The 25,893-nt window shown below is 47.2% G+C and overlaps 1 protein-coding gene across 1 annotated transcript in view; it reads left to right on the top strand.

Moving 5' to 3' along the window:
* ANO10 (anoctamin 10) overlaps window positions 1-24,987 on the top strand; it is a 232,939-nt gene extending 207,952 nt beyond the window's left edge. The window contains exon 13 of the mRNA XM_079712308.1: window positions 24,626-24,987. Within this exon, the coding sequence (XP_079568434.1) occupies window positions 24,626-24,694 (69 nt within the window). The 3' untranslated portion in view covers window positions 24,695-24,987. The remainder of the gene's footprint in view (window positions 1-24,625) is intronic.
* The last annotated feature ends 906 nt before the right edge of the window (window positions 24,988-25,893 follow it).

Genomic DNA, 25,893 nt, shown 5'->3' with positions numbered 1-25,893 from the left:
AGTGTGGCTGCAGGGAAGGGGGGTGGCCACGGAGAGTTGGCCAGTGGTTGGCAAAATCAATCCTTGCACACTGTACTGTGCCTTTATCCCTGAAGCACAGGAAGCCACTGAAGGGGCTTGAGCATCTTCACATTTACATTAGGTTACAGCATAGAGGACAGATTGGGAGGTGTAGCTAGAGAGGATACAAGTGGACCAGTAAGGAGGTTGTGCCACCAGTTTCCATGATGGGTTCACGTGGAGGTGGTCAAATGTGGAGAAGCAGACAAAGCTGAGAAATGAATAGGAGATGGAGTCAACCAAACTTGGTTTTCTGAGGCTCCTTAGCTGTTCATTTCACTAATTGGGAAGATAGCCTAGCTTCAGAAGATGATCTTAAATTTAATTTTGTCCGTTTAGAAACATCCAAGGGAAGATGGCAAGCAGGCATTGGTTATGTGAGTGTTAAGTGAGTTTAGAGGAAAATCCGGGCTGGCAATAGAGATGTGTGCGTGCTCTGCCCGTAGATGGTGGCCGAGGCCATGGTGTGTGTGATCTCTCTTAGGGAGAGCGTGTCGAGCTGCACTGTCTGTGGTCGCCATTAGCCACCTGCGGCTACTAAAATTTAAATTGGTTCAAATTAAATCAGATGAAAAATTCAGTTCCTCAGTTGCACTGACCACATTTTGAGTGCTTCATTCCCAGCATCACTGAAAGTTCTGTTGGACAGTGCTAATCTAAAATGAAGCGAGGGCCTAGAATTGATCTGGGAGGAATGCCAGCTATTGAGGGCCTGCCAGAAGAAGACCAGATAGAGAGGTTTGGGAGGGCAGGAAGGCCAGGTGGGCCATCACGTCACAGAGTCAAGGGCAGAAGTGTCAGGAAGGAGATAGTTGCAGAATGTCAACTGCGGCTATGAAAGCATCAGATGAAGACCGGGGCGTGCCCCTTGGATTGAACCATACGGCACTCAGGGTGATCTTAGGTTAATAGGACCGGGAGCCGATTTGGAGTGGTTGGGAAGCGAGAGGTGAGAAAACAATCAGGATAGACAACTCTATCAACAAGTTTGTCTGGGAAGGGAGGCGAAAACTACAGTGTCAGCTGGAGGGCAGCACGTGGGTAAGGGGTGGAGGGGAGGGTTTTGTTTATTTGTTTAATGAAAAAAACCAGGATGTTTAATAGCCTATGAAGAATTCTAGGAATTTATCCCCCAGATATACTCACATGTTCATAAGGACGCACACACACACGTAACCTAAACATCCTGGCTTAGAGGGGGGCTAGTTAAATGAACTGTCCTGTCCATACAGTAGAATTCTTGCAGACATTCAAAAGGAAAAGAACTTTCTACAATTCCCAATATAGGGCCGTCTCCAAGATTTATTTTGCAAGATGCAGAATAGGATATATTATGCGACACTCTGTGTTAAAAACAAGAAAGTAGATATTTCAGAAATATGCTACGCTGATATTTGGGGGAAAAAGACTTCCGAAAGAATGATCACGAAATTGGTAATGTAATAAGATGAGGGACTGGGGCACAAAGATGGGGGTGAATTTTTTTTCACAATATATTTTTTTAGTGCTTGATTCTTTTCAGCTCTGTACGTGCATTTTAAAAATAGAAATATCTTTTAAAGTCGTTTGGGAGGATTCATTTGAGAGAGAGGTTGAGTAATCAGGAGAGGAGAGAGAGAAGTGACCCCCTCCTGCCCCTCTGGCCAGGACCCCTTGACCCTTGATTATGCCATTGACCAGAGCTTCATGAAATCAAGCATATTTTTACTTCAAATGAGATTTGGTGACGTTCCATCTTAACCATCCCCTATATCTATTGCTGGAGAACAAATGACCCCAGAACAAACATTCACCCCCTCACAGCGTCTGTATCTGCACGTGGCTTCTGGGTGCCTCTCGAGGCTTGTAATCAAGGAGTCGGCCAGGGCTGCAGGTGTCAGGGCTGACTTGGGGGGCACCCCTCCCCAGCTCACGGCCTCAGGGCAGGGACATCAGTTCCTCAGCACGTCGGCTGCTTACACCAGGCAGCCGACTCCTGTCAGAGCCAGCAAGCGAGAGAGGGAGCCCCCAGGACGGAAGCCACAGCCTCTTTATAACCACATCTCGGAAGTGATGTCCCTTCACTGTGCCGTGCTCTGTTGTCTAGAAGTGAGTCACTGGGTCCAGCCCACACTCCGGGAGAGGGGCTTCCGCAGGGAGAAGGAGGGCATTACTGGGGGCCCTCTTAGAGGCTGCCCACCACCTGTCCCCCAGTTCAGCTCAGTGGAACGCTTGTTGATATGCTCCCGTTCTATCGCAGTTCATCAAAATCATGTCTTCCGTGAACGCAAGGGAAGCCGTGCGTTCATCACTATCTACTTTTCCTCAGAATAACCAGTTCTTTTATCATTCTGCAGTAATGCTTTAGGGACTCCCAGCTGTTTTTATACTTTGTGGATTCCATCAACTTGATAAAATTTGGGAAGTTTGATAAAATAGGAAATGACCATCACTTCACCCTTCAAAATCATTAGGGAACATTTCCTATACTATGTAAGAAAAAGGCCTTGTTTTTAGGAAGTATATACTGATGTAACTAGGGGCAAAGGGGCGTGTTGTCTGCCACTTACTCTCAAATGATTAAGAAAAAAATAATATAAAGAGAATGATAGGGCAAAATGGAAGCAGTTGGTAAATCTGAGTAAGTGTATTTAAGATCCTTACACTATGCTTGCAATTTTTCTGTCAGTTTGAAATAATAGCAAATTTTTAAGTTTGGAAGAAAAATTCTCAGGTCCCTCCCCAGACCTGCTAAATGAAAAGTGGGAACTCATCTTATGAAAGATCCTCAGATACATTCTGATTACTGATCATCAAGGTTTGGGTCTCACTGCCTGAGAGCCCATCTCACTTTGCTCTTAAAGCTGCTACGGAGGGACTTCCCTGGTGGCACAGTGGTTAAGCATCGCCTGCCAATGCAGGGGACACAGGTTCGATCCCTGGTCTGGGAAGATCCCACATGCCACAGAACAACTAAGCCCGTGCGCCACAACTACTGAGGCTGTGCTCTAGCCCGCGAACCGCAACTACTGAGCCCGCGTGCCATGACTGCTAAAGCCTGTGCACTCTAGGGCCCACGTGCTGCAACTTCTGAACCCCGTGCGCCTAGAGCCCGTGCTCCGCAACAACAGAAGCCACTGCAATGAGAAGCCTGTGCACCGCAAGGAAGAGTAGCCCCCACTCACCACAACTAAAGAAAGCCTGCGCGCAGCAATGAAGACCCAACGCAGCCAAAAAAAGCTGCTGCGTAGAGCATCTGAAATTGCCAAGTGGACTTTTGCTTCTTTGGTAGAGGAGGTTGTCCATGGGCTGGTGTTCATCCCCTCACCAGCACCCTTGGCTCTCCTTCAGCGGTAGAATTGGCTCTCTGAGGGAAGGGGATTTCGATGGCAGAGGGGACTCTATAATTTTGAAGCCTAGGGAAGAAAGGAGCCCCCTGGGATGTGTTCGTGGTCGCTGTGAAGGGTAGATGCAGTTGGTCTCAGCACAGAACTGTGCATCCGCCCCAGCCTGCCTCTTGGGCTCACCCACAATTCTGGGCCACATCTTGATCACCCCTGTACAGGGGCCCTGGCTGAGCTTATCTAGTGAGTGACCCTGTGCTGGGGAGCCCACCGTCTGGTAGGGAAGCCACAGGCAGCCCATGGGGAGCACAGGGTGGGGCCTGGCAGCCTTCCTGTGGCAGGCCAGGGAGGCTTTGTGGGAGGTGTGACACATGAGTGGCTTTGAAGAGCAGCAGGAATTCACAGGTGCATGTAAAGCTGTGGGACCCTGAGACTAGTCACCTGCTGCCAGGTCCCTGTGCTGGTCCCGGAGGTCGGGAGTGAGTGCCAAGCGCGGCCTGCTGCCCTGCCCTCGGTGCTGAGGGCGGTAGGGAGGGGACTAGAGAACCAGCAGAAGAGGCCCACGAGGTGGGTTCAAGGGCCAGTCCGGTGTGCCAACCTGGCCGGAAGCCCAGGGGTCTCCCAGTCTCTCCCAGGGGCTGCAAGCTCTTCACAGCATGAAGCATGCTTAGCCCAGTAGTAGATGCCATCGGTGGGGTCAGTGGGGCTCTGCTTCCCTGGGGACGGAGAGCAGTCCCTGGAGGGCAGGAGCTCCAGTGCCATGGGGTGAGCTTGAGTTTGCACCTGAGGAGGGCCTTGCTTGGAAAGAGCTATCATCTCATTGTGTTGAGGCCTTTGGGCCCTGACTCACCCTGCTGGTTTGTGTTGTTCCATTTCCCTCGGTTTCTCTGTGGTCACCGTTACTTCCTCCCAGCCCAGGACACGTGGCTGCTGGGCTGTGTGTGCCTGGGGAGTGACTGGCTTTTCTAGCCCACCCGAGGGAGCCTCGATACCTGTGCCAGTTCCTTTTTGAAAATAGGAATGGTTGGGCTTTGTCCCTGAGCTTATTTTATTAATCATTATGGATGTTATTCTCTTCCCTTCCAATGGTTTTCATGCCCTCTTAATTAAGCCTATATGAGTAAGAGCACTTATCTGTGTGGCTTGCCATGTACTTACCTGGAATGCTTGGTTCAAAGGGTAAAAAAATATACATACCCACAACCTGGAACAACAGCATAATTATTTATTTGGTGCAAGCTTGTTTGTTTGACTTGTCCAAAACAACTTACGGAAGCACTGGTTTGCTTCCCCCTCCTAGAGCTGCGTGACTTAACTGTGAATCAGCTGTGGGCTTTGCTAGGTGACTCAGAATCACTTCACCCAAACCTGGCCGCGTGCTCCTGAAACATTTATCCCATCTCCTCTTAACAAAATGACTTGCAGGTCGTTCAGGGTAACAGGCAAAAAGCATCTGTGGTTTATGACTTTTACCAAGGGATTCCCTGTTAGCAAACAGCTTATCTCTTATGCTTTCTGCTCTTCTTGGCTTCATGCAAGACAACAGCATTAATGGTAGAGGAAGAACTGAACAGTTGAAGACATGTTTAATTCAACACCTGCTGGATGGATCAGCTTGTGTTTCTAAATAACAGAGCAAGGAGGTTGAGTTCTGACCAACTCGAAATAGTGTGACTTTTGGTTAGAACCTTTGTCAGAACCTAAGTATGAGGCTTAAGCAGGATTGTGCTGGCTGACAGCTTAACCTAAATGGTGACTGGGATCTCTTTTTCCAAAGGTTGGACTAAAGAGAACACTGATCACATGGGCTAGATGCTGTCTTTCTAGAACTTTCCAGTCTCTGAAAAGTGTGTCATGGAATCAGAGAAGGAAGCCATTGCTGCTCTCAAAGCATAAACTACAGCCACGTTTTAGACTTAGAAGCGGCGAGTAGAAGCAGGTGGAATTGGAATGAAGCTTCTTTTCTGAGGTGATTTTAAGAGCCTCACGAAGTGCGTTTTACTGATTCTTCCCCTGTTAAGTACACTCTTCTGAATGTGCCTTGTAGATAGAGCTACAATATTTTAGTCCTAGCTTTTACTCTCTTTCTGAATTCACAATGTTCTTTTCAATAACACACCTGAATTTTGGTAATACTGGCCTCACCTAGAGAACCAAGAACATCTTCTAAATTCACCCATGTGTTTTGGGCCTAAGAAAAATCAGAACTTTTCTGTTTCCATTGGGTGAACAAAGTATGACCCTGTGATAGTACATCCAGAATAATAAATTTGCTTTTACTATATTTCCATTATTTTGGAAAGAACCGCAGAGATCCTTGGGACTGTGGTCAGAAACAGATGAGCTCATGCACCTGCAATGCGGTCTCGCAGTGCCTCGCTCTGACCCACTTCCCTCCCATCTGGGCATCCTGGGAGCACTGCCCTTCAAGGCCGAGGGGCACGTGTGTAATGCACTAGGCAGTCAACCCATGATCGATTCCATAATTAGTTTCAGCGAAATTCTGTAATCACTGCAATTCTGAAGATCCCGTCTCAGCCCATCTAACACTGCACACGCCACAGGCAAAGTCTCGCCAAAGCACTCGCACACCCAGGAGAAGCCCACTGTGGTTTGAGTAGGCTGTACTTGGTGGGGGAGGTGTCAGCCACAAATGCTCCGATTTCTTCATGCAGGCTCTGGGCTCTGATCACACTGGGATCTTGGATTCTTTGCTCTCGAAGACCTAGAGTACACATCTGCAAAGAAATCATTTCTACTTCACAGACAAAGCTGTGCTGCTGTCCTCACGCAGGTGTTTCTGTTGTGCACACACATCGTATGGCCTGTTCCTCTAAGAAACGTTAGCATCCAGTGTCAGATGTCAGTGTGAAAGGGGAAGTGGGAAACCCACAGATATGTCCCCTGCAGTTCGGTGCTATGGGGACTCCGGACAGATTTCAGTGGCCTGTTGTCACCAACTGGGACAGCATTATGTCACTTCAGTTCTAGATGTCCGAAACTATTGACCGGCTGCCCAGGTGTGTGCAGGGCCCTGTGATGGAGCAGTGAGGAGTGGGCCGTGCCAGTGCCATCAGCCTGTGTGGCCGTCAGCACTGGGCACAGGGCCTGCCACTCACCCAGGAGGGATGCAGGTGATGGGGAATTCAAGTGGAATGAAAGACGTAGGGGTGAAGCAGGAACTAATCCTACTTCGTGAGGCGTAGAGGTGGAAATCAGTGGGAATTAGCTGTTCTGAGCAAAAGGAAATCAAGAGGATGAAGGCTCGAGTCCCTGCCTAGCACTTAGGGTGTTTTTCTTGGAGAAAAAGATCAAGCATGACCATCAGCTGTTCCTGGCTCCAACTTGACCCAGGCAGTGCCACTCGGCAGCCACGGGCACCCAGGTGGCCATTCCTACCCGCCACGGGACAGGACCCGCCGCCCCAGGGGTGGAGGGTACATGTTCATCTCTTGGTCATGGAGGCAATAAAATCATAGTCAATATTATGATTATTGGCTTGGTTTTGTCATAATGTTGACTTTGAGATATTAGATGACACGAATGGGGGACATAGATGTTTGTGTTTTTCAAAGGGCCACACCCTGTTTAGGTGGGGAGAAAACCCAGCACTGCTGGGGACGATCCCAAGGGTGATGGGGAACTCCAGTGCTTTCTCTGCGGCCCGAAGTCATGCCTGCATCTTACAAGGGGTGACGGGTGAGGCGTTTCTGCAGGCAGGAGCCCCCTCTGCAGGGAGCAAGGGCCCAAGTGCCTGCACAGGCAGGTGCCCAGAAAGGGGTGCAGACACCGTGGGCACAGATGCAGCCACTCACACTTTCCTGCTGTCTTTTTCCTGGTGGTGACCATCAGTGTTTTCTTAGCTTAAATGCTATTCCCCCTTGATATTAAGAAAAATATTTATTTTAAATTAAAAAAAATTTTTTTTGGTTGAAACCCTGGCGTGGGCAGTGGACTATTTCCTACATTTCGTTTAGTGAACTGTTTACCTCAGCCTTTTATTTTTCTAAACTCTGGGTTTATCTTTCATGCTGCAGTGAAATTGCATCCCCTCATACTCTGAGACTTGGGACTCACTGAAGGAGGCTTGGTGTGTGTGTGTGGGGGTTCTTTGGAGCCTCCCCTTGTGGGTTGGTGCCTGTCATCCCTCTGTGTCAGTGCCTGTTCACATCCGTCCCCCAGCCTGAACCCTGAGCCCTGGAGCGTTCTTGCCCATCAACTTAGGACACATTAAAGATGAGGACTGACCAAGATCATTGTCACAGATTTGGCTGGTTACAGACCCCTCTGGGTCTCATCTCCCAGGTAACCCGAGTGACCTGTGTGCTACTACGCATGGGGCTTCCTGACCTCGACAAACTTGTGCTGCAGGAGAACACTGCCTCCGTCCTTGGCTCCCAGGCTTCCAGACAGGAAGGGAGAGGTATCTTGCAGGCCCAGCACACCCTTTCTCCCAGGCCTCTGCCTGCATTCAGATCAGGAGGAGGCTGGTTCCTGAGCATGTGATGCTGTGAAAGTCTTGTCCAGGAAGCACTTCCTGCAGAACAGATGCCGTTGGTCATCTGGATGATCTGAACAACTGGGTTAGTGTCCTGGTAGCATCAATGAATGTGTCAGTATCATGGGCTGATGGTAACATATCAGATTGTCAACCTCTCTCTTCTGATAGATGGCCCAGGACCATATTGTAGCAGAACCTGGATGGAGGATTTCCTCCTGCATTTCAGTTTGCAAAATAACGTCACACCTAGAGATCTAGTTACTATACTGAGTGATGCCTTTAAAAAAGTAACTCAATTTTTAAAAGAAACTTAGGCATTAGTCCTCTGATTTGGGGGTAAACTGATCACTATACTATTTTTACATGAATACTTGCCAAAATACGAAATGCTCTTTTCCCTTTCTTCCCCAGAATTGGTGTCACCTTTGTCTTTTCTGTCCTGCCATCTCGGGCCATCCCTGTCATGTCGCTCTTGCCTTTGTCACCTTCTTTTGTGGTCACAATGCATATTACGTGATATGATGTTCCAGAAGTATTAATTGTGGTATATATATCTCTCTCTATATATATATATACATATATATAATTTTTATTTCCTTATGATTAGTCATAGCTTGTTTTTGATCTTAGGGACACTGATTCTTTTTATTTCCAGTTACACTTCTCTTTTACAAATTCCATCTGCCTTCTGACCTGATCCTACATGGTGGGACCAACTGCTCTGGGCCCCTGAGTGGCCAGGGTTAAGGCACTGTCAGCCGAAGCCTGGCCTCGAGCCACTGCTCTACTGTCCCCCTTTGTGCATGTCCTCAAGGCCCTCCAGAGCCCACAACTCTTATTCGCCACTCTTGTATCTGGATGTTTCCAAATTACATCCGTTCAACTCAGCTGCCTTTTAAGCAGCATCCGTTACCACTTTTCTCTCCTCATCTAGTAAAGGAGATGTCGCTGATCATAACCTTCCTTGTTCTTGGAAAGTTCATGAACATTTCTGCTCCCTCTTTATGTGTTTAGTAAATTGCACTGTGTTGCCAGGTTTAGGTTTGCTCATTCTTTACATTTCCCTCTGTTGGAGTTGCTCTCTTAAGCTCTTCACCCATCACTAGCTTTCTTTTCCATGTTTTAGCTGTCCAAGTGCTTGTGATTTTGCCACCTAACTTTCCCCACTACATTTTCCATACTTTCTTGTTCTTTGCCTTTCTTTAGAAGCCTTTCTTTAAAACATACTCACAAGGATTTGTTTTTTTTTTAAATTAACTCTTAAACTTCCTTTCCAGAATTTTAGGCAACTTTTAAAATCTTGCTTAAATTTGTGCTTAAAGGTCAGAATAGGGTAAACATGGTGTGTTCTAGAGCCAGATTCCCTTGGTTTAGAGATTTAGCCGAAGCAGAAAAATGTCTGAGCCAGGTGGGACAGGACACGATTTCAGCCTCACCAAGAATTTCCAAAATACAGGCCAAACCTTCACAGGATGGAAGTGTGGTCCATCCAAATCCGAATCTCACAGCACAGGTGAACCCAGTGGATAATGGGGTGATGTTATAATAGTCCAAAACCAGCACAGAGTCGGGACGCACCATCAGGCAAGAGCCGGGCAGCCGCAGGTTAGTAGCCTGGGCTCTGGAGCCACATGGCCTGGGCTCAAACCTCCTTTGAGCTGTGTGACCTCGGGCAGGTTTCTCAACCTCCCTGTGCCTCAGTTTCATCTTTAAATTGTTGATAATGGTGTGCCTCTCATTGGGCGGTTACAAGGAGCAAATGAGTTAGTAGTATATGTATAGTTTAGAATAGCGCCTAGTACGTAATGTAAGTGGTGGTCACTGTAAATTAAGTTACACGCAGGTAATAGAATGTAACAGACCTTAAAAGTTATATCAACAAAGCAGGAGGAAAAAAGAGGTTTTGACATACAAGCTTGGTTAGAAGTGCAGGAAATGGGGATGGGGGAGGTCAGTAACCAAGACTCCCATGAAGCTGGCACAGAGGAACGTGTATGAAGCACAGGGACTCAGGGACACTGCCTGAGCCCCACAGCCTGCTGCAGGAAACACTCTGTAAGGAGTGTGTCCACCCCATGCTAAGGCCCGGCGAGCCCAAGGAGGGGTTTGTTAGACTTATCACTTAGTGATTTCGTGTGGATTTTGGATAAATGGGAAGGATCACATGTAGGGTGCCCATAACTTGGAGAAAATATTAGCACCCACTGGTAGAGTATGAAAGGACAGCAGTGATGAGCAGCTCTGATGAGGGCTTTTTGTTCCTAGTAATGTTTCCCAAACCCAGGGAGGTGGGTCAGCCTCTTCTCAGTTTTGCTTTGTCATCTCTTGTTAGTGCCTTGCAGCCACCTGTGCACCTTTGTGGCCTGTAGCATTGGCAGATCTGTAATGATTTTAACAGCCCTGATTGTCTGTAGCTAAATCAGATGCGCACGGCTCCCTGCTCCAGCAGCGTCAGCACAAGTGCACACCTGAGGGTGGTTGAGAAGCAAGCCTCTGGCTTCTGCAGGGCCCCTCACTCTCAACTGAAAGTAATTTGCATTCTCAAAATATCTGCGAAGTTTTCTTTTAAAGTGCCTTTAACTTTTGGAAATTTCGATCTGAAACCCAAATAATATGCGGAGAACACAGGCTCAAAAGGTGATGTTTTAAAAATTTATTAAACTACAGTTGATTTACAATGTTGTGCTAGTTTCAGGTGTACAGCTTCAGATTCTTTTTCAGTATAGGTTATTTACAAGGTATTGAATATAGTTCCCTGTGCTATACAGGAGGACCTTGTTGTTTATCCATCCTATATATAATAGTTTGCATCTGCTAATCCCAAGCTCCCACTCCATCCCTTCCCCCACTCCCCCTCCTTCACAACCACAAGTCTGTTCTGTATGTCTGTGAGTCTGTTTCTGTTTCATAGGTAAGTTCATTTGTCTCATATTTTAGATTCTACATATAAGTGGTATCATATGGTATTTGTCTATTCTGATTTACTTAGTATGATAATCTCCAGGTCCATCCATGTTGCTGCAAATGACATTATTTCATTCTTTTTTATGGCTGAGTAGTATTCTATTGTATATCTGTACCACATCTTCTTTATCCATTCATCTGTTGATGGACAGATGCTTACGTTGCTTCCATGTCTTGGCTATTGTGAATAGTGCTGCTGTGAACATTGGGGTGCATGTATCTTTTCCAGTTATGGTTTCCTCCAGATATATGCCCAGGAGTGGGATTGCTGGATCATATGGCATTTCTATTTTTAGTTTTTTAAGGAACCTCCATATTGTTTTCCCTAGTGGCTGTACCAATTTACATTCCCACCAGCAGCATAGGAGGGTTCCCTTTTCTCCATACCCCCTCTAGCATTTATTATTTGTAGCCTTTTTAATGATGGCCATTCTAAACAGTGTGAAGTGACACCTCATTGTAGTTTTTTTTAAATTTTATTTATTTTATTTATTTATTTTTGGCTGTGTTGAGCCTTCATTGCTGCACACGGGCTTTCTCTAGTTGCGGCAAGCAGGGGGGCTACTCTTGGTTGTGATGCGCGGGCTTCTCATTGCAGTGGCTTCTCTTTGTTGCAGAGCGCAGGCTCTAGGTGCATGAGCTTCAGTAGTTGTGGTGCACAGGCTCAGTAGTTGTGGCACACGGGCTTAGTTGCTCTGCGGCATGTGGGATCTTCCCAGACCAGGGCTTGAACCCATGTCCCCTGCGTCGGCAGGCGGATTCTTAACCACTGTGCCATCAGGGAAGTCCCCTCATTATAGTTTTGATTTGCATTTCTCTAATGATTAGCAATATGGAGGATCTTTTCATGTGCCTGCTGGCCATCTGTATGTCTTCTTTGGAGAAATGTCTATTTAGGTCTTCTGCCCATTTTTTGATTGGCTTGTTTGTTTTTTTGATACTGAGTTGCATGAGCTGTCTGTGTATTTTGGAAATTAAGCCCTTTTCAGTCACATTGTTTGCAAATATTTTCTCCCAGTCTGTAGATTATCTTTTCATTTTGTTTATGGTTTCCTTTGCTGTGCAAAAGCTTATAAGTTTGATTAGATCCCTTTTTTTAAAAATTTCTTTTGCCTTGGGAGACCTAAGAAAATTTTACTGCAATTTATGTCCGAGAATGTTTTGCCTATGTTCTCTTCTAGGAGCGTTATGGTGTCATGTCTTATATTTAAGTCTTTAAGCCATTTCGAGTTTATTTTTGTGCGTGGTGTAAGGGTGTGTTCTAACTTTACTGACTTACATGTGGCTGTCCAGCTTTCCCAACACCACTTGCTGAAGAGGCCGTCTTTTCTCCCTTGTATAGTCTTGCCTCCTTTGTTGAAGATTAATTGACTAGGTGTGTGGGTTTATTTCTGGGCTCTCTATTATGTTCCATTGATGTTATGTGTCTGTTTTTGTGCCAGTACCATGCTGTTTTAATTACTGTAGCTTTGTAGTGTTGTCTAAAGTCTGGGAGAGTTATGCCTCCATCTTTGTTTTTTCCCTCACAATTGCTTTGGCAATTCTGGGTCTTTTGTGGTTCCATATAAATTTTAGGATTATTTGTTCTAGTTCTGTGAAAAATGTCATAGGTAATTTGATAAGAATCACATTAAATCTGTAGATTGCTTTGGGTTGTGTGGCCATTTTAATAATATTAATTCTTCCAATCCAGTAGCAGGGGATATTTTTCTATTTCTTTGTATTATCTTCAGTTTCATTTATCAGTGTTTTACAGTTCCCAGCATATAGGTCTTTCACATCCTTGGTTAGGTTTATTCTAGGTTTTTTTTTTTTTTTTGGTGGGGGCGGGGTGGGGACACTATTTTAAATGGAATTATTTTTTACTTCTGATATTTCATTGTCAGTATAAAGAAATGCAACAGATTTCTGTATATTGTTCTTGTATCCTGCTACCTTGCTGAATTCACTTATTAGTTCTAATAGTTTTTGTGTGGAGTCTCTAGGGTTTTCTATATAGAGTATCATTTCACCTGCATACAATGACAATTTTACCTCTTCCCATTTTATTTCTTATCTGATTACTGTTATTAAGACTTCCAATACTATGTCAAATAGAAGTGGTGAGAGTGGACATCCTTGTCTCATTCTAGAATTTAGCAGGAAGCCTTTCAGCTTTTCACCATTGAGTATTATACTGGCTATGGATTTGTTGTAAATGGCTTTTATTATGTTGAGATATGTTCCCTCTCTACCCATTTTGGTGAGATTTTTTATCATGAATGGATGTTGAATTTTATCAAATGCTTTTTCTGCATCTCTTGATGATCATGTGGTTTTTTACTTTTCTTTTGTTGATGTGGTGTATCACATTGATCCATTTGTGTTTCGAACCATCTTTGTGACCCTGGAATGAATCCAACTTGATCATGGCATATGATCCTTCTTACGTGTCATTGGATTGTTTGCTAAGATTTTGCTGAGGATTTTTGCATCTATATTCATCAGAGATATTGGCCTGTAATATTCTTTTTTGGTAGTATCTTTGGTTTTGATATCAGGGTGATGGTGGCTTCATAGAATGACTTTGGGAGTGTTCCCTCCTCTTCAGTCTTTTGGAAGAGTTTGAGAAGAATAGGTATGAGTTCTTCTTTGTATGTTTGGTAGAATTCCCCAGTGGAGCCATCCAGTTCTGGACTTCTGTTTGCAGGGCGTTTTTTAAATTACAAATTCTATTTCATTTCTAGTGATCAGTCTGTTCAAATTATCAGTTTCTTGATTCAGTTCTGGCAGACTGCATGTTTCAAGAAACTTGTCCACTTCTTTTAGGTTGTCTATTTTGTTGGCATATGATTTCTTATGGTTTTTTGAATTTCTGTGGTATCATTCTTATTTCTCCTCTTTCATTTCTTATTTATTTGGTTCCTCTCTTTTCTTTGTGGTGAGCCTTTCTTCTTCTCTTTTCTTCTTGATGAGCCTTGGTGGCCAGAGGTTTGTTGATTTTGTTTATCCTTTCAAAAAAACAGCTCTTGGTTTTTTATTGATTTTTTTCTATTTTTTTAATCTCTTATTTCCTCTCTGATCTTTATTATTTCCTTCCTTCTGCTGATTTTAGGTTTTGTTTCTTCTTTTTCTAATTCTTTTAGGTAGTAGTTTAGGTTGTCTATTTGAGATTTTTCTTGTTTTTTTGAAGAAGGCCTGTATCACTATCAACTTCCCCTCTTAGGATTGTTTTTGCTGCATCCCATAGATTTTGTATGGTTGTGTTTTCATTGTCATTTGTCTCAAGGTATTTTTAAATTTTCTCTTTGATTTCATCACTGACCCATTGGTTTTTCAGTAGCATGTTGGTTAGTCTCCATGTAGTCATTCTTTTCTCATTTCTCTTTCTCTGGTTGATTTCTAGTTTCATGCCATTGTAGTCAGAGAAGATGCTTGAAATAATTTCTGTCCTTTTAAATGTGTTGAGGCTTGTTTTGTGCCCTAGTATGTAGTCCATCCTAGAGAATGTTCCATGTGCACTTGAAAACAATGTGTATTCTAGTTTTTTTAGACTGAGGTCCTGTAGATATCAGTTAAGTCTAACTGTTCTATTGTGTCATTTAGAGTCTTCGTTTCCTTTTTGATTTTCTGCCTGGAAGATCTGTCCACTGATGTCAGTGCAGTGTTAAAATCTCCTACTATTATTGTGTTCCCATCAATTTCTCCTTTTAACGTTTGTTAGTATTTGTTTTAATGTATTTATGTGCTCCTATATTGGATGCATTTATACTATATAATATTAATAACAAGAATATTATAACAAGTATAATATTCTCTTCTTGTATTGATCCTTTTATCATTTTATAGTGTCCTTGTCTTTCTTTATGGCCTTTGTTTCAAAGTCTATTTTGTCTGATATGAGTACTGCGACCCTCGCTTTCTTGTTGTTTCCATTTGCATGAAGTATCTTTCTCCATCCCCTCATTTTTAATCTATGTGGATCTCTGGTAGGCAGCATGTTGTAGGTTCTTGTTTTATTATCCAATCTGTCACTCTGTCTTTTGATTGGAGTGTTTAGTTCATAGACATTTAAGATAATTTATTGATAGGTATGTATTTATTGCCATTTTAAACCTTGTTTTCCAGTTGATTTTGTATTTCTTCTTTGTTCCTTTCTTCTTTTTGTTTTTCCTTTTGTGGTTTGATAATTATCTTTTGTATTACAGTTGAGTTCTTTTCTTATTGGTTTTTGTGAGTCTATTGTATGTCTTTTTTATTTTTTATTTTTTTATACAGCAGGTTCTTATTAGTCATGAATTTTATACACATCAGTGTATACATGTCAATCCCAATCGTCCAATTCATCACACCACCACCCCCACCACCCCGCCACTTTCCCCGCTTGGTGTCCATACGTTCGTTCTCTACATCTGTGTCTCAATTTCTGTCCTACAAACCGGTTCATCTGTACCATTTTTCTAGGTTCCACATACATGCGTTAATGTACGATATTTGTTTTCCTCTTTCTGACTTACTTCACTCTGTATGACAGTCTCTAGATCCATCCACGTCTCAACAAATGACCCAATTTCGTTCCTTTTTATGGCTGAGTAATAATCCATTGTATATATGCACCACATCTTCTTTATCCATTTGTCTGTCGATGGGCATTTAGGTTGCTTCCATGACCTGGCTATTGTAAATAGTGCTGCAGTGAACATTGGGGTGCATATGTCTTTTTGAATTATGGTTTTCTCTGGGTATATGCCCAGTAGTGGGATTGCTGGATCATATGGTAATTCTATTTTTAGTTTTTTAAGGAACCTCCATACTGTTTTCCATAGTGGCTGTATCAATTTACATTGTCACCAACAGTGCAAGAGGGTTCCCTTTTCTCCACACCCTCTCCAGCATTTGTTGTTTGTAGATTTTCTGATGATGCCCATTCTAACTGGTGTGAGGTGATACCTCATTGTAGTTTTGATTTGCATTTCTCTAATAGTGATGTTGAGCAGCTTTTCATGTGCTTCTTGGCCATCTGTATTTCTTCTTTGGAAAAATGTCTATTTAGGTCTTCTGCCCATTTTTGGATTAGGTTGTTTGTTTTTTTAATATTGAGCTGCATGAGCTGTTTATATATTTTGGAGATTAATCCTTTGTCCAATGATTCATTTGCAAATATTTTCTCCCATTCTGAGGGCTGTCTTTTTGTCTTGTTTATGGTTTCCTTTGCTGTGCAAAAGCTTCGAAGTTTCATTAGATCCCATTTGTTTATTTTTGTTTTTATTTCCATTACTCTAGGAGGTGGATCAAAAAAGATCTTGCTGTGATTTATGTCCAAGAGTGTTCTTCCTATGTTTTCTCTAAGAGTTTTATAGTGTCTGGTCTTACATTTAGGTCTCTAATCCATTTTGAGTTTATTTTTGTGTATGGTGTTAGGGAGTGTTCTAATTTCATTCTTTTACATGTAGCTGTCCAGTTTTCCCAGCACCACTTATTGAAGAGACTGTCTCTTCTCCATTGTATATCCTTGCCTCCTTTGTCATAGATTAGTTGACCACAGGTGCTTGGGTTTATCTCTGGGCTTTCTTCTTGTTCCATTGATCTACGTTTCTGTTATTGTATGTTTTTAATTTGTGGTTACCCTGGTTTTCAAGTATGGTAACCCATAACTATAACTACTTGCTTTAGACTGGTAAGTCATGAAAGCTGTACATTCTAAAAGATGTACATTATCCTGCTACCCTTCTCCACATTTTGTTATTTTGATGTCCATTTTACATCTTCATGTTTATCCATTTGCTGTTCCTTGTAGTTGTAATCACATTCAGAAAATTTAAAAAAAATTTTTTTTATCTATGTACTGGCTTATTTAACTGACCTTCAATCCTTTTATATATTTGCCTTTCCTATTGTGATTTTCCCCTTTCTTATAGGTTCTTGCTTCATTTATATTTAAAGAAGACCTTTCAATACTTCTTTTAGGATAGGGTTAGTATTGCTATATTCTTTTAGTTTTTGATTGAGAAATTCTTTATCTCTTCTTTTAATCTAAATGATAATCTTGCTGGGTAGAGTATCCTAGGTTGCAGAGTTTTCCCTTTCAGGACTTTGAATAGAGCTTGCCACTCCCTTCTGGCCTTCAACGTTTCTGTAGAGAAATCAGTTGATAGCCTTACCGGGGGTTCCATTGTAACTGACTCTGTTTCTCATGCTGCCTTTAGAATCCTCTCTTTCACTTTTGCCATTTTAATTATGATATGTCTTGGTGTGGGACTCTCTGTACTTCTTGTACCTGGATATCTGTTTCCTTCTTTAGGTTTGGAAAGTTTTCAGCCATAATTTCTTCAAATACATCTTGATCCACTTTTCCCTTTCTTTGCCTTCTGGAATTCCTATTATGTGTAGATTGGCATGCTTTATATTATCCTATATGTCTCGTACGTTGCTTTCATTTTTTTCATTTGTCTTTCTGTCTGCTGTTCTCATTGGGTGGTTTCCATTATTCTATCTTACAGATCACTTTTCGTTCTTCTGCATTATTTAGTTTGCTATTTATTGCCTTTAGCTCGGTTTTTATCTTGGCAATTGAGTTGTCTGATTTTGATTGTCTCTTTATGGTTTCTAGTTCCTTGTTACAGTGATCTCCATTTCTACTGATAGTCTTTCTTAATTCCTTCAGCATTTTTATTACCTCCTTTTTGAACTCAGGGGTCTGGTAGACTGGAGAGGTCTGTTTCATTGTTTTTTCTTTCGGGGAGTACTTCCTCTGCTTTGTCATTTTACTTTCATTTCTCTTATGCTAAGAATTTAGGAGAAACAGTTACGTACTGTGGTCTCGAAAGGCTGTTTTTATGTGGGAGCATCCCTTCGTAGGCTGTGTAAGTCCAATATTTTTGATGCAAGGGTTGTATTTGGTGTGGATGCCTGCCATGACTTTGCTCAGAGTGTGCTGGCCATTTTCCCCTTGATAAGGGGTGTGTTTGGTGCTGTGGTGACCAGAGCCTGCACTGGATATTGGGCGGAGCTTCCTCTTTGGTTGTCACAGCCCTGTCGGGGGTAGGGTTTGCTCCCCAGTTGTTGGAGTAAAAGCCCCCAGGTCTGGTTCTAAGCTGCAGTGTGAGGTAGGTGAGACTGGAGCACTCCCCCTGGAAAGGAGCCGCTGGGTATTCCTCTGCAGGACCTGTTTGCTGGGACAGGCAACTCTGTGATGCCACCCACCACCTGGTGTGCACACCTACAAAATCGGCCTACTCTCTACTGCCAGAGCGCCTGTGTCAGCTCTGCCTGCCTTCAGCATGTGCACACTCACAAAGTGGGAGCTCCGGAAGCTGTGCCCGCTGTGAGCATGGTGCGAATGAGGCTCCCATGACGGACCCACGGTCTGTCCCACACACACCCCCATTTGCGGCCTGGACCACATCCTAGGCCCTTCAGGCTATGTCCAAATAGCCAAACCAAGTCCTCTCCTCGAGTCTGTCCGCTGAAGCCCAAGTTTCAGCCCCCAGGCACTGCGCACACCAGTAAGTGCGTGTCTTGGGCTCAGAAGTGTGGTGACGTGGCAGCAGTCAGTGTCGGTTCCCCTCTATCTTGCTTGGAAGCAAGCCAGCCTGTGCACACTCATCTTGGGCAAATTCCAGGCCCCTTCAGCTACCTATCTGTCCTGGCTGAGCTCCCAGCCGGCAAAGGAGGTTCCCAGGGTAAGGAAACCGTTCCTCTTTCATGGCTCCCTCCCAGGAGCACAGGTCCCACCTTGATTCCCCCCCCTTTTTTCCCTTTAGTCTTACCAGGTTACATGGGGATCTTTCTTACAGCTTTAGTTGTATGAGTTCTTCTGCCTGCTTTCAGTTGGTATTCAGTTGGTGTTCACTGTTTGTTCTTTCAGGCCACTTCTCTTTTTCTTTTAATTGGGGCTGCTTCCTCCACTTTTTCATTTAGCACTTTCAGTTGGTGTTCTGTGAGAATTGTTCCCGTTGTAGATGTATTTTTGACATATTTGTGGGGGGAGGTGAGCTCCACGTCCTTCTACCCTGCCATCTTGATCTCCTCCTCCCAAAAGATGATTTAAGAAGTAGACATTAATTTTTTTTTTAAGTTGAACTGACATTTATCTTCCCCAGGATCAGCTCATGCAGTTAATGAACTCGTACACTGGCATCTCACTGGTTGGGTGAGCTGGGCCTGGCCACCAGGTCTGGGAGCTGGGTTTGGACCTTCTTGGAGGAGTCTTGGTTTCCAGCTGGGACCAAGATGATGATCTGGCAACTTTCCTGGTGGCCCTTGACTTTCCCCTGTCATCTTCTTTCCACCCAGCTCTACCTGCATACCGCCTTCCCTTCACCAGAGTCACCCCTGAGGGCTTGGGGGGATGAGATTCCTGTCTCCACTGGGTGAGATCCTGAGGGGCTGGACCCAGGTCTGCACTCTTACCAGGGCAGGGAACTGTTTGGAACTCCAAAATCCTGAAACTTCTGACATACAGCCCATGTTACGGTGTGTCTCCTATGATCCTATACATGTGACTGGCACATTTATGGTCCAGAAAGTGACGCTGACTTCAAGAACATGAATATGTCTCATTTACACACCCATGAGAAGGGAGGCTTTACCTGTCTGTGTTGTTCTTGATGAGATTATCGGCTGAGCTGTCATCTCTCTGGCTGCTACTGTAGGCTTGGAGCTGTACTTGGTTGCTCTTCCATAGGTATCTGTGGAGCACCAACTTGGTGCCAGAGCTTTTGCAGGCCCTGGGGGTAGAGTCAGGAGACCAGGTACTAGATGGGATAGAACGTTTAAAGCAGAAAAAAAAAAAAAAATCACATAGACAATTAAAAACCAGATGGTCTGAGTGGAGTGCAGGAATTAAAATAGAGGGATGTGACGGTGACGGGAGACTCCTCTGGGGTAAGTGATTTGGGACAGCTTCTCTGGGGGAAGACAGGCTGAGGAGCAAAGCTCAGTGGCAGGGCAGGCAAGGCAGATGGTGATGAGCCTGCGGGAAGAAGGAGCTGGACTGGAGGCAGCGGGCCTGTGAGAAAAAAGTGGAGTCTCGAGTCTTTGGGAAACCCCTGTAGTGGCATGTTCTGGTCCCGTTTTAAAATGTGGCTTGGGCTGTGTTTGCACAAGCGTGGGAAAGTTTGGGAGGTGGTTTCGGTGCAGCAGGGGCGACAGCCCTAAGGTAGGAGATGGGAGGAATGGGGTGTGCTTGGCAGGTGGAGTTGACAGGACCTGATGGGGAGGGGCAGAGAGTCATCCAGGGCGACGTCTGCAGTTTGGGTCCGAGTAGCCGGCTGGTAGTGGTCCCTGAGATGGGGGCGACTGGGAGAAAAGTTGGCCGGGGTGGGAGGTGAGGGATTCAGAGCGCTGGCCTGTTTGGGTGTCAGCAAATCTCACACTTCTACATTTTGTCAAACAGTAAAATGAACCAACCCCTCCAGAGGGAGAGGACGTGGATGTAACTCCCCGCTGGTGCTGCCCCTCCACCCACTGCCTGGGGTTGTCAGCCTGATGGCATCGCCAGGCCCAGGACAGATCTGGAGTTTTTAACTGTTACTTCCGAATGTGTTCAGCCTGCTGCTTGTTTGAGGGACTTTCCTCTAGACCTAACAGATGAAAATCGTCTTTGTGAAAATGCAGTACTTCAAAAGGCCCATTCTCTACTTCCCTTTTCACCTGAATTGCCAGACCCTTGCTTAATTTTGCCCTGACTCTAAGTACATGACCTCAAACAAGTGACGGGATAGAGGAGACATGCTTGTGGTTGCGGGGTGGATGGGGAGGGAGGGCACAGCTGTGCACGAGGGAAGCTCCCTCTCCCGCTGGCCCCGCCCACTGTGGAAGGGGCTTCCTTCCAGGCAGTGGTTCTCCACTCCAGCAGTGCGATAGAATCACCCAGGGGAGCTTTGCTAATCCCCAGGCCACACCCCAGCCCATTAAATCAGAACGGAGCAGGGTAGGGGAAGTAGGGATGGGTGATGACAGTGCTGTCACCAGGACTGCGCACCTGAGGCTGGCAGGACTCAGGCATCCTGGTCCCCCAGGTGCTGTTGCTGAGCTGAACTGACCTGAGAACCCAGTTCACGTTTGAGCTGCTGTCGTGGGATGGCCTGGCCGCAGAGGCCCTCAGCCTGGCTCCAGCCACTGAGCTCCGCACTCAGACTGGAGGCCTCTAGCAAACAAACAGGAAGAGATGAATGCACAGGTTTGGCCTGTCCTCAGCCAAGACCTGCCCAGATAGAGTCCCTCTGGGCAGGTGGTTTTTGCTTTGGGGCAAGGAGTAATGGAATAGCTGCTAACAGATTGAAAATTGGGCAATACTGTAATCAACTGATTTCCTGAGCGAGGTGAGTAGAAGGATCCCAAAACTGATTATTGGCTCAGCAAAGGAGAGTCTCTGCTACAAGCCCGGGAGGATGAAGCCCTGTCTGAGGACTGTGGGAAGCATTGCAGGTCTCAGAACACATTTCTGTACTTCTCCACAGGGAAAAGGGGATCTGGTTACTCACCCTTTCTCAGGTTAAGCTGCATGTTTGGCCAGCACGCTTAGTGATTCGGTTCCTGTTACAGGCAGACCTCTGAGATACCCTGGGTTTGGTTCCAGACCACTGCAATAAAGCAAGTCATGTGAATTTTTGGTTTTCCAACGTATATGAAAGTTATGCTTACACTGTACTGTAGTCTATTAAGTGTGCAGTAGCATTATGTCTATAAAAAACAATGTACATACCTTAATTAAAAAATAATGCTGTTTGAAAAATTGCACCAATAGAATTGCTCGACACAGGATTGCCACAAACCTTCAATTTGTAAAAAACTCAATTTCTGTGAAGCAATGAAACAAGGTCCACCTGTATAATCATTGCTAATAATGGTGCCAAAAATCAGTCTGTGCTTTTTAAGAGTAATTTGGAGCATGAGTGTTGTAATGAATCATAAGTTGAGGAAAATTTCGTTCTCTCTTCATTCTGGTGCTTTTTATGGGGAAGAAGTCAGGACTTTTATCCTGCTTGTATTTTTAATAAGGTTTTGATCTAAGAATCCCCAAAAAAGCCAGTTTTTTCAAGGGGATATTGCTGCTGCTTCCCACCCCACCCTCCAGGCAGGGCAGCTAAAGAGAAGACGCTGAAGAGCTGAGCTCTAGGAGGTAGCGTGAGGCCCTGAGGGGACGGCACCCCCCAGCCAGAGCACACACGGTGGCCTGGCTCTGCCCAGCGTGGCCCGCGACGCCAGCTTGCGCGCTGGTGAAGGATGGCAGACAGCAAACCAGTGACTCCCCGCCCTGGGTTTGTCCACGGAGAAACTTCGAGGGCTTGCTAAAAGTTCAGAGACTCCTGGGTCCCTCTACAAGCCAGCATGACGGCATCTTAGCATCTTGGGGAGGGACCAAGAGTCTGCATTTAACAAGGTCTCAGGACCCTTAAGTGATCTCAGGACACAGGACCAAATGATCATCAGGGTTCCTTCAGAGCAGCAATTTTGTGCTTCTGGAGTTAATCCTGCCAATGCCCACCATTTCACCAGTAGGCGAGGATGTGGAAAGCTTCGCTGGGGCAGGGGGCAGTTTCATTACAAGTTACGTGACCGCACACTGAGGGGATCCAGACCCAAGAGCAGTGGGCAGTGGCTGGCTGACCCAGGAGAAGCTGTCTCGAGGCTAGATGGCATCTGACCCCATCTTTCAGGCAGGAGCCGAGTAGGCCTACCCCGTTTGTGCAGGAAAGGTTGCAGCGTCGCTCACCGACCTCAAATCCAGTTGAACTCTTCACCTCAGGCAGGCGGGCCGTTGCAGTTTGTTTCCTCTTAGCTGCTGGGGTTTTTCTTTGGGCTTTAGCTACAGGTCTTAAGTTCTGGTCCTGCCCCCTGTGCAGCGTGTCGAGCCACGGGGTGCAGGAGACGCAGGAAGATAGGCCAAGCCCCGGCTCCCTGCCACTTCCCAGGGCCTCAGCACTGTGCTGAGGAAGGCCAGGTAGAGGTCATGGGGGCATAAGCCTTCCCGGCCCCCATGGGCCACGTTGCCTTTGGGGATCACAGAGCTCTGTGAGGCAGATCGAGCCCTGAGGGACCCAGCCATGGGCAGCCGGTGGGGTGGAGTGGGGTTGGCCCGACCCAGAGGCCTGGGGGCCTGTCACTCTTCAGCTTCAGAAGCAGCCTTGCTCCAGGACAGGCGAGGAAAGGGCACGAGTGGAGACAGGAGCTCCTGCGTAGACTGCCTGAGGCATGAGGGGCCGGGGGCGAGGGCAGGGGGGTCCCTGCCCCGGTTCTACCTTTGCTTCGCAGTGAAGTGTAGACGAGCCCGTGACGTCTGGGAACCGCTACCCTCAGGAGCTGCCTTCAGCAGGGCAGGCACTGCAGGTGGGCAGTCGTCCAAGCCCAGTGGGTTCTGAGTCTCTTCCCCGGCCTGGGCCAAGCCCCCAACCTGGGACGTGAAAGAAGAGGCATCTCCGAAAAGCTAGGTCACTTGGGGCTGGGTCACTCAGGGCAGAGGGCCTGTTAGATGGCTCCCCGCGGCCTGGCCGCTGCGGGCAGGGGCCCCTCCCGGGAGGTCTGCGGGACGCTCTGGCCTGACGCCAAGGGGCTCCCCCGTCCACAGCCACACACGTAGATGGGGGAGTGCTGTTCGGAGCTCACAGGGAGCCTCGAAGGCTCCTTTCAATCAAAACCCATTATGGTTGTCCTCCCGGTGTGGAGGGCAAGTGTGGCTGGTAGATTCCGTGACAACTAGGGACTATCGTATCCTCATTCTGATGCTAGTTTAATTTATTTCACTTTTAGTTTCTTACGGTTACTTGTCAAATCAGGAAATAGATTCATCTTCTGTGCCTCACCCCCTTTCTGTCTCTCATAAATAGACATGTTTAAAGGTCTCGTAAGTATTAAATGACACCAGCTGCAAGAGTCTGAAGTGCAATCTGGGGTGAAATACTACATTTTACATCAGGAGTTGACAGTCGAAGTGGGCTCGTGAGAGGACGGGAGACAGGAGTAACGGAAAAGGTAGCAGAGGCACAAACTAACTTCTGGGGGCATTCGGGTGGCATGGCCGTTCTGCTTCTCCAGGTTTGTGAGCTAAATCACACCGTCTCTGCCGTCCCGTCAGGCTGAAGGTCGCATAAACCCCGCAGCTGAGGGGCGCCCGCTCAAAGGCTGTGGGAAGAGCCCGTCCCCACGCGGCACCTCCCCCATCAGGAGCCGTCCCCTAACCCTGCTCCCCCAGACCCAGGCAGGCCCCTCCCCAGCCCAGATGGACAGGGGCCAGCTGCCGGGAGCCCATCTCGGCGCGGTCCTGCGGAAGGCAGAACAGGCTAGAAAAGAGGAGGACTTACTGGAGTGACGGGGGCCTCCTGAGATGCTACAGGCCTAAAGGAGCCTTCGGGGAGGGAAGCAGGTTGCAGCAGGAGGCAGAGGCGTTCGACTTGCAGTCTGTGAATCGGCCTCCTCTCCCCGAAAGTCAGCGGGAGTGTGCGCTGTGTCCAGCCCGTGTGGTGTTTGGGGCTCCCAAGAGGGGCAGCCAGGTACCCGGGTCCCAGCAGCGTTTGTGCTCAGAGTCTTGTTCTCTCCATAAGTAAACAGCTGTTATCAAAAAGTCTCCGTGTGTATTTTAAGCCAAATCCCAAAGGAGTTATTCATTGGTTCAGTACCTAGGGCAGAGCTCTCCACACGCTGTCCAGCACCCAGGGCACAGGCGGCTGGGGCCCGGGACCGGAGCAGCAGGACTCCCGCCGCACCGGGCCTTGATGCCGGAGCGGGGCCTGGGCCGCCCCTGAGGCGCCACCGCCCAGCCTCATGTGACTCAGCGTGTCCTGTGTTCTCTCAACAGCAGATGAAGCGCGTGGCCGAGAACCTGAAAGAGGACTGGAGGGAAGGCGGGAAGGAGGAGGCACCCTGAGGGCCAGTGGAGCCAGCGGGCGCCCTCCCCGCGCGGAGCCCCGTCCGCAGCCCGCCGCCCGACCTTGCTCTGGAGCCGCCGCTGCCCAGCCTGGCACATGGACGAACCACCAGCTCCCCGGGTCGCCTTCACAGTGACCATCGGCCCGGTGGGGTGGCAGGTGGGGGCGTCCACCGAGGTGGCGTTTCCAACGCTCGACAACATGAGGTGCCTCTCTCTGGCTCTGTCCTGCTCTATGTTCACAGACCCTTTATTCACGGAACAGAGGTCACCAAGCTATTAAAGGCCTCATGCCCGCCTGACGCCTCCTTCCGTGTGTGGATGGAGTAGCCCGTCTGCTCCGAGCTGGGTCGTGGAAGGGGGAGCCGCCAGGGCAGCCGAGGGCCGGGCTCGCCTCGAGGCTGGGCTGCTTCCAAGGCGTGCGGAAGCCCCAGGGGTCCTTGGGAGGTTCTGCTGCTGCTGGGCTTTCCCTGGGGGTGCGCGGCAGGGGCCGCTTGGGCTGCCTTCAGCAACGCTGGCCGGCCGGGCCACACCTGGGGGGGGCTGTCGCGGCTGTGCCCGCAGGGGTGCAGCTCCCTCACCTGCACAGCAGCCCCCGGCCCCCCAGGAACTGCCCTCCGGGCTCCTGGCTCTGGTCCAGCCCCGGGGACCACCCCGCTCGGGCCAGGCCTGGCTTCCTTTCCCACCAGCTGCTCAAACTGCTCCAGACAACAGCCAGCCCCGCCCCACTGGGGCCCTCATAGCCAGGCCCGGGGCCCATCTGGGGAAGGCCGGGAAGGGCGGGCAGGTCTAGACCCGTGTCCCTCGCTCCGAGCCTGGACCCTCGATTCCCTCCTTCACATCAAGACCGGGGTGGCCACGGCAGGCCCGCTCCACGCGTGTGTTTGGAAGCCCAGCTCCCCGTCCACCACGTGGCTGTTCAGCAGGTGCTGCCAGACTGTTGTCTTTGCCAGCATGGACACCTGTGGTCAGCCTTGCCCTGCCCCCTTGGTCTAAGCCCTGCATGGCACAAGTACTCACTGGTGGTTCCATGCTTGATGAATACTTTCTAGAACATTCTCCTGTCTTAAAACACCAGGGAACGGTAGCCGCCACTCCAGTCCTGAACCGGCAAGAGCGTCCCTGCAATTCCAGCCTGGGCGCCTGTGTTTGCTGGGAAAGGAGAAAGTTCAGGTGGGTCCTTGGACCCAGCTGTCTCC

The sequence above is a fragment of the Hyperoodon ampullatus genome (genome assembly GCF_949752795.1).
Source record: "Hyperoodon ampullatus genome assembly, chromosome: 10".
NCBI lineage: Eukaryota > Metazoa > Chordata > Mammalia > Artiodactyla > Ziphiidae > Hyperoodon > Hyperoodon ampullatus.
The sequence above is the reverse complement of the archived record's forward strand: the minus strand, read 5'-3'. Positions and strand labels throughout refer to the sequence as shown.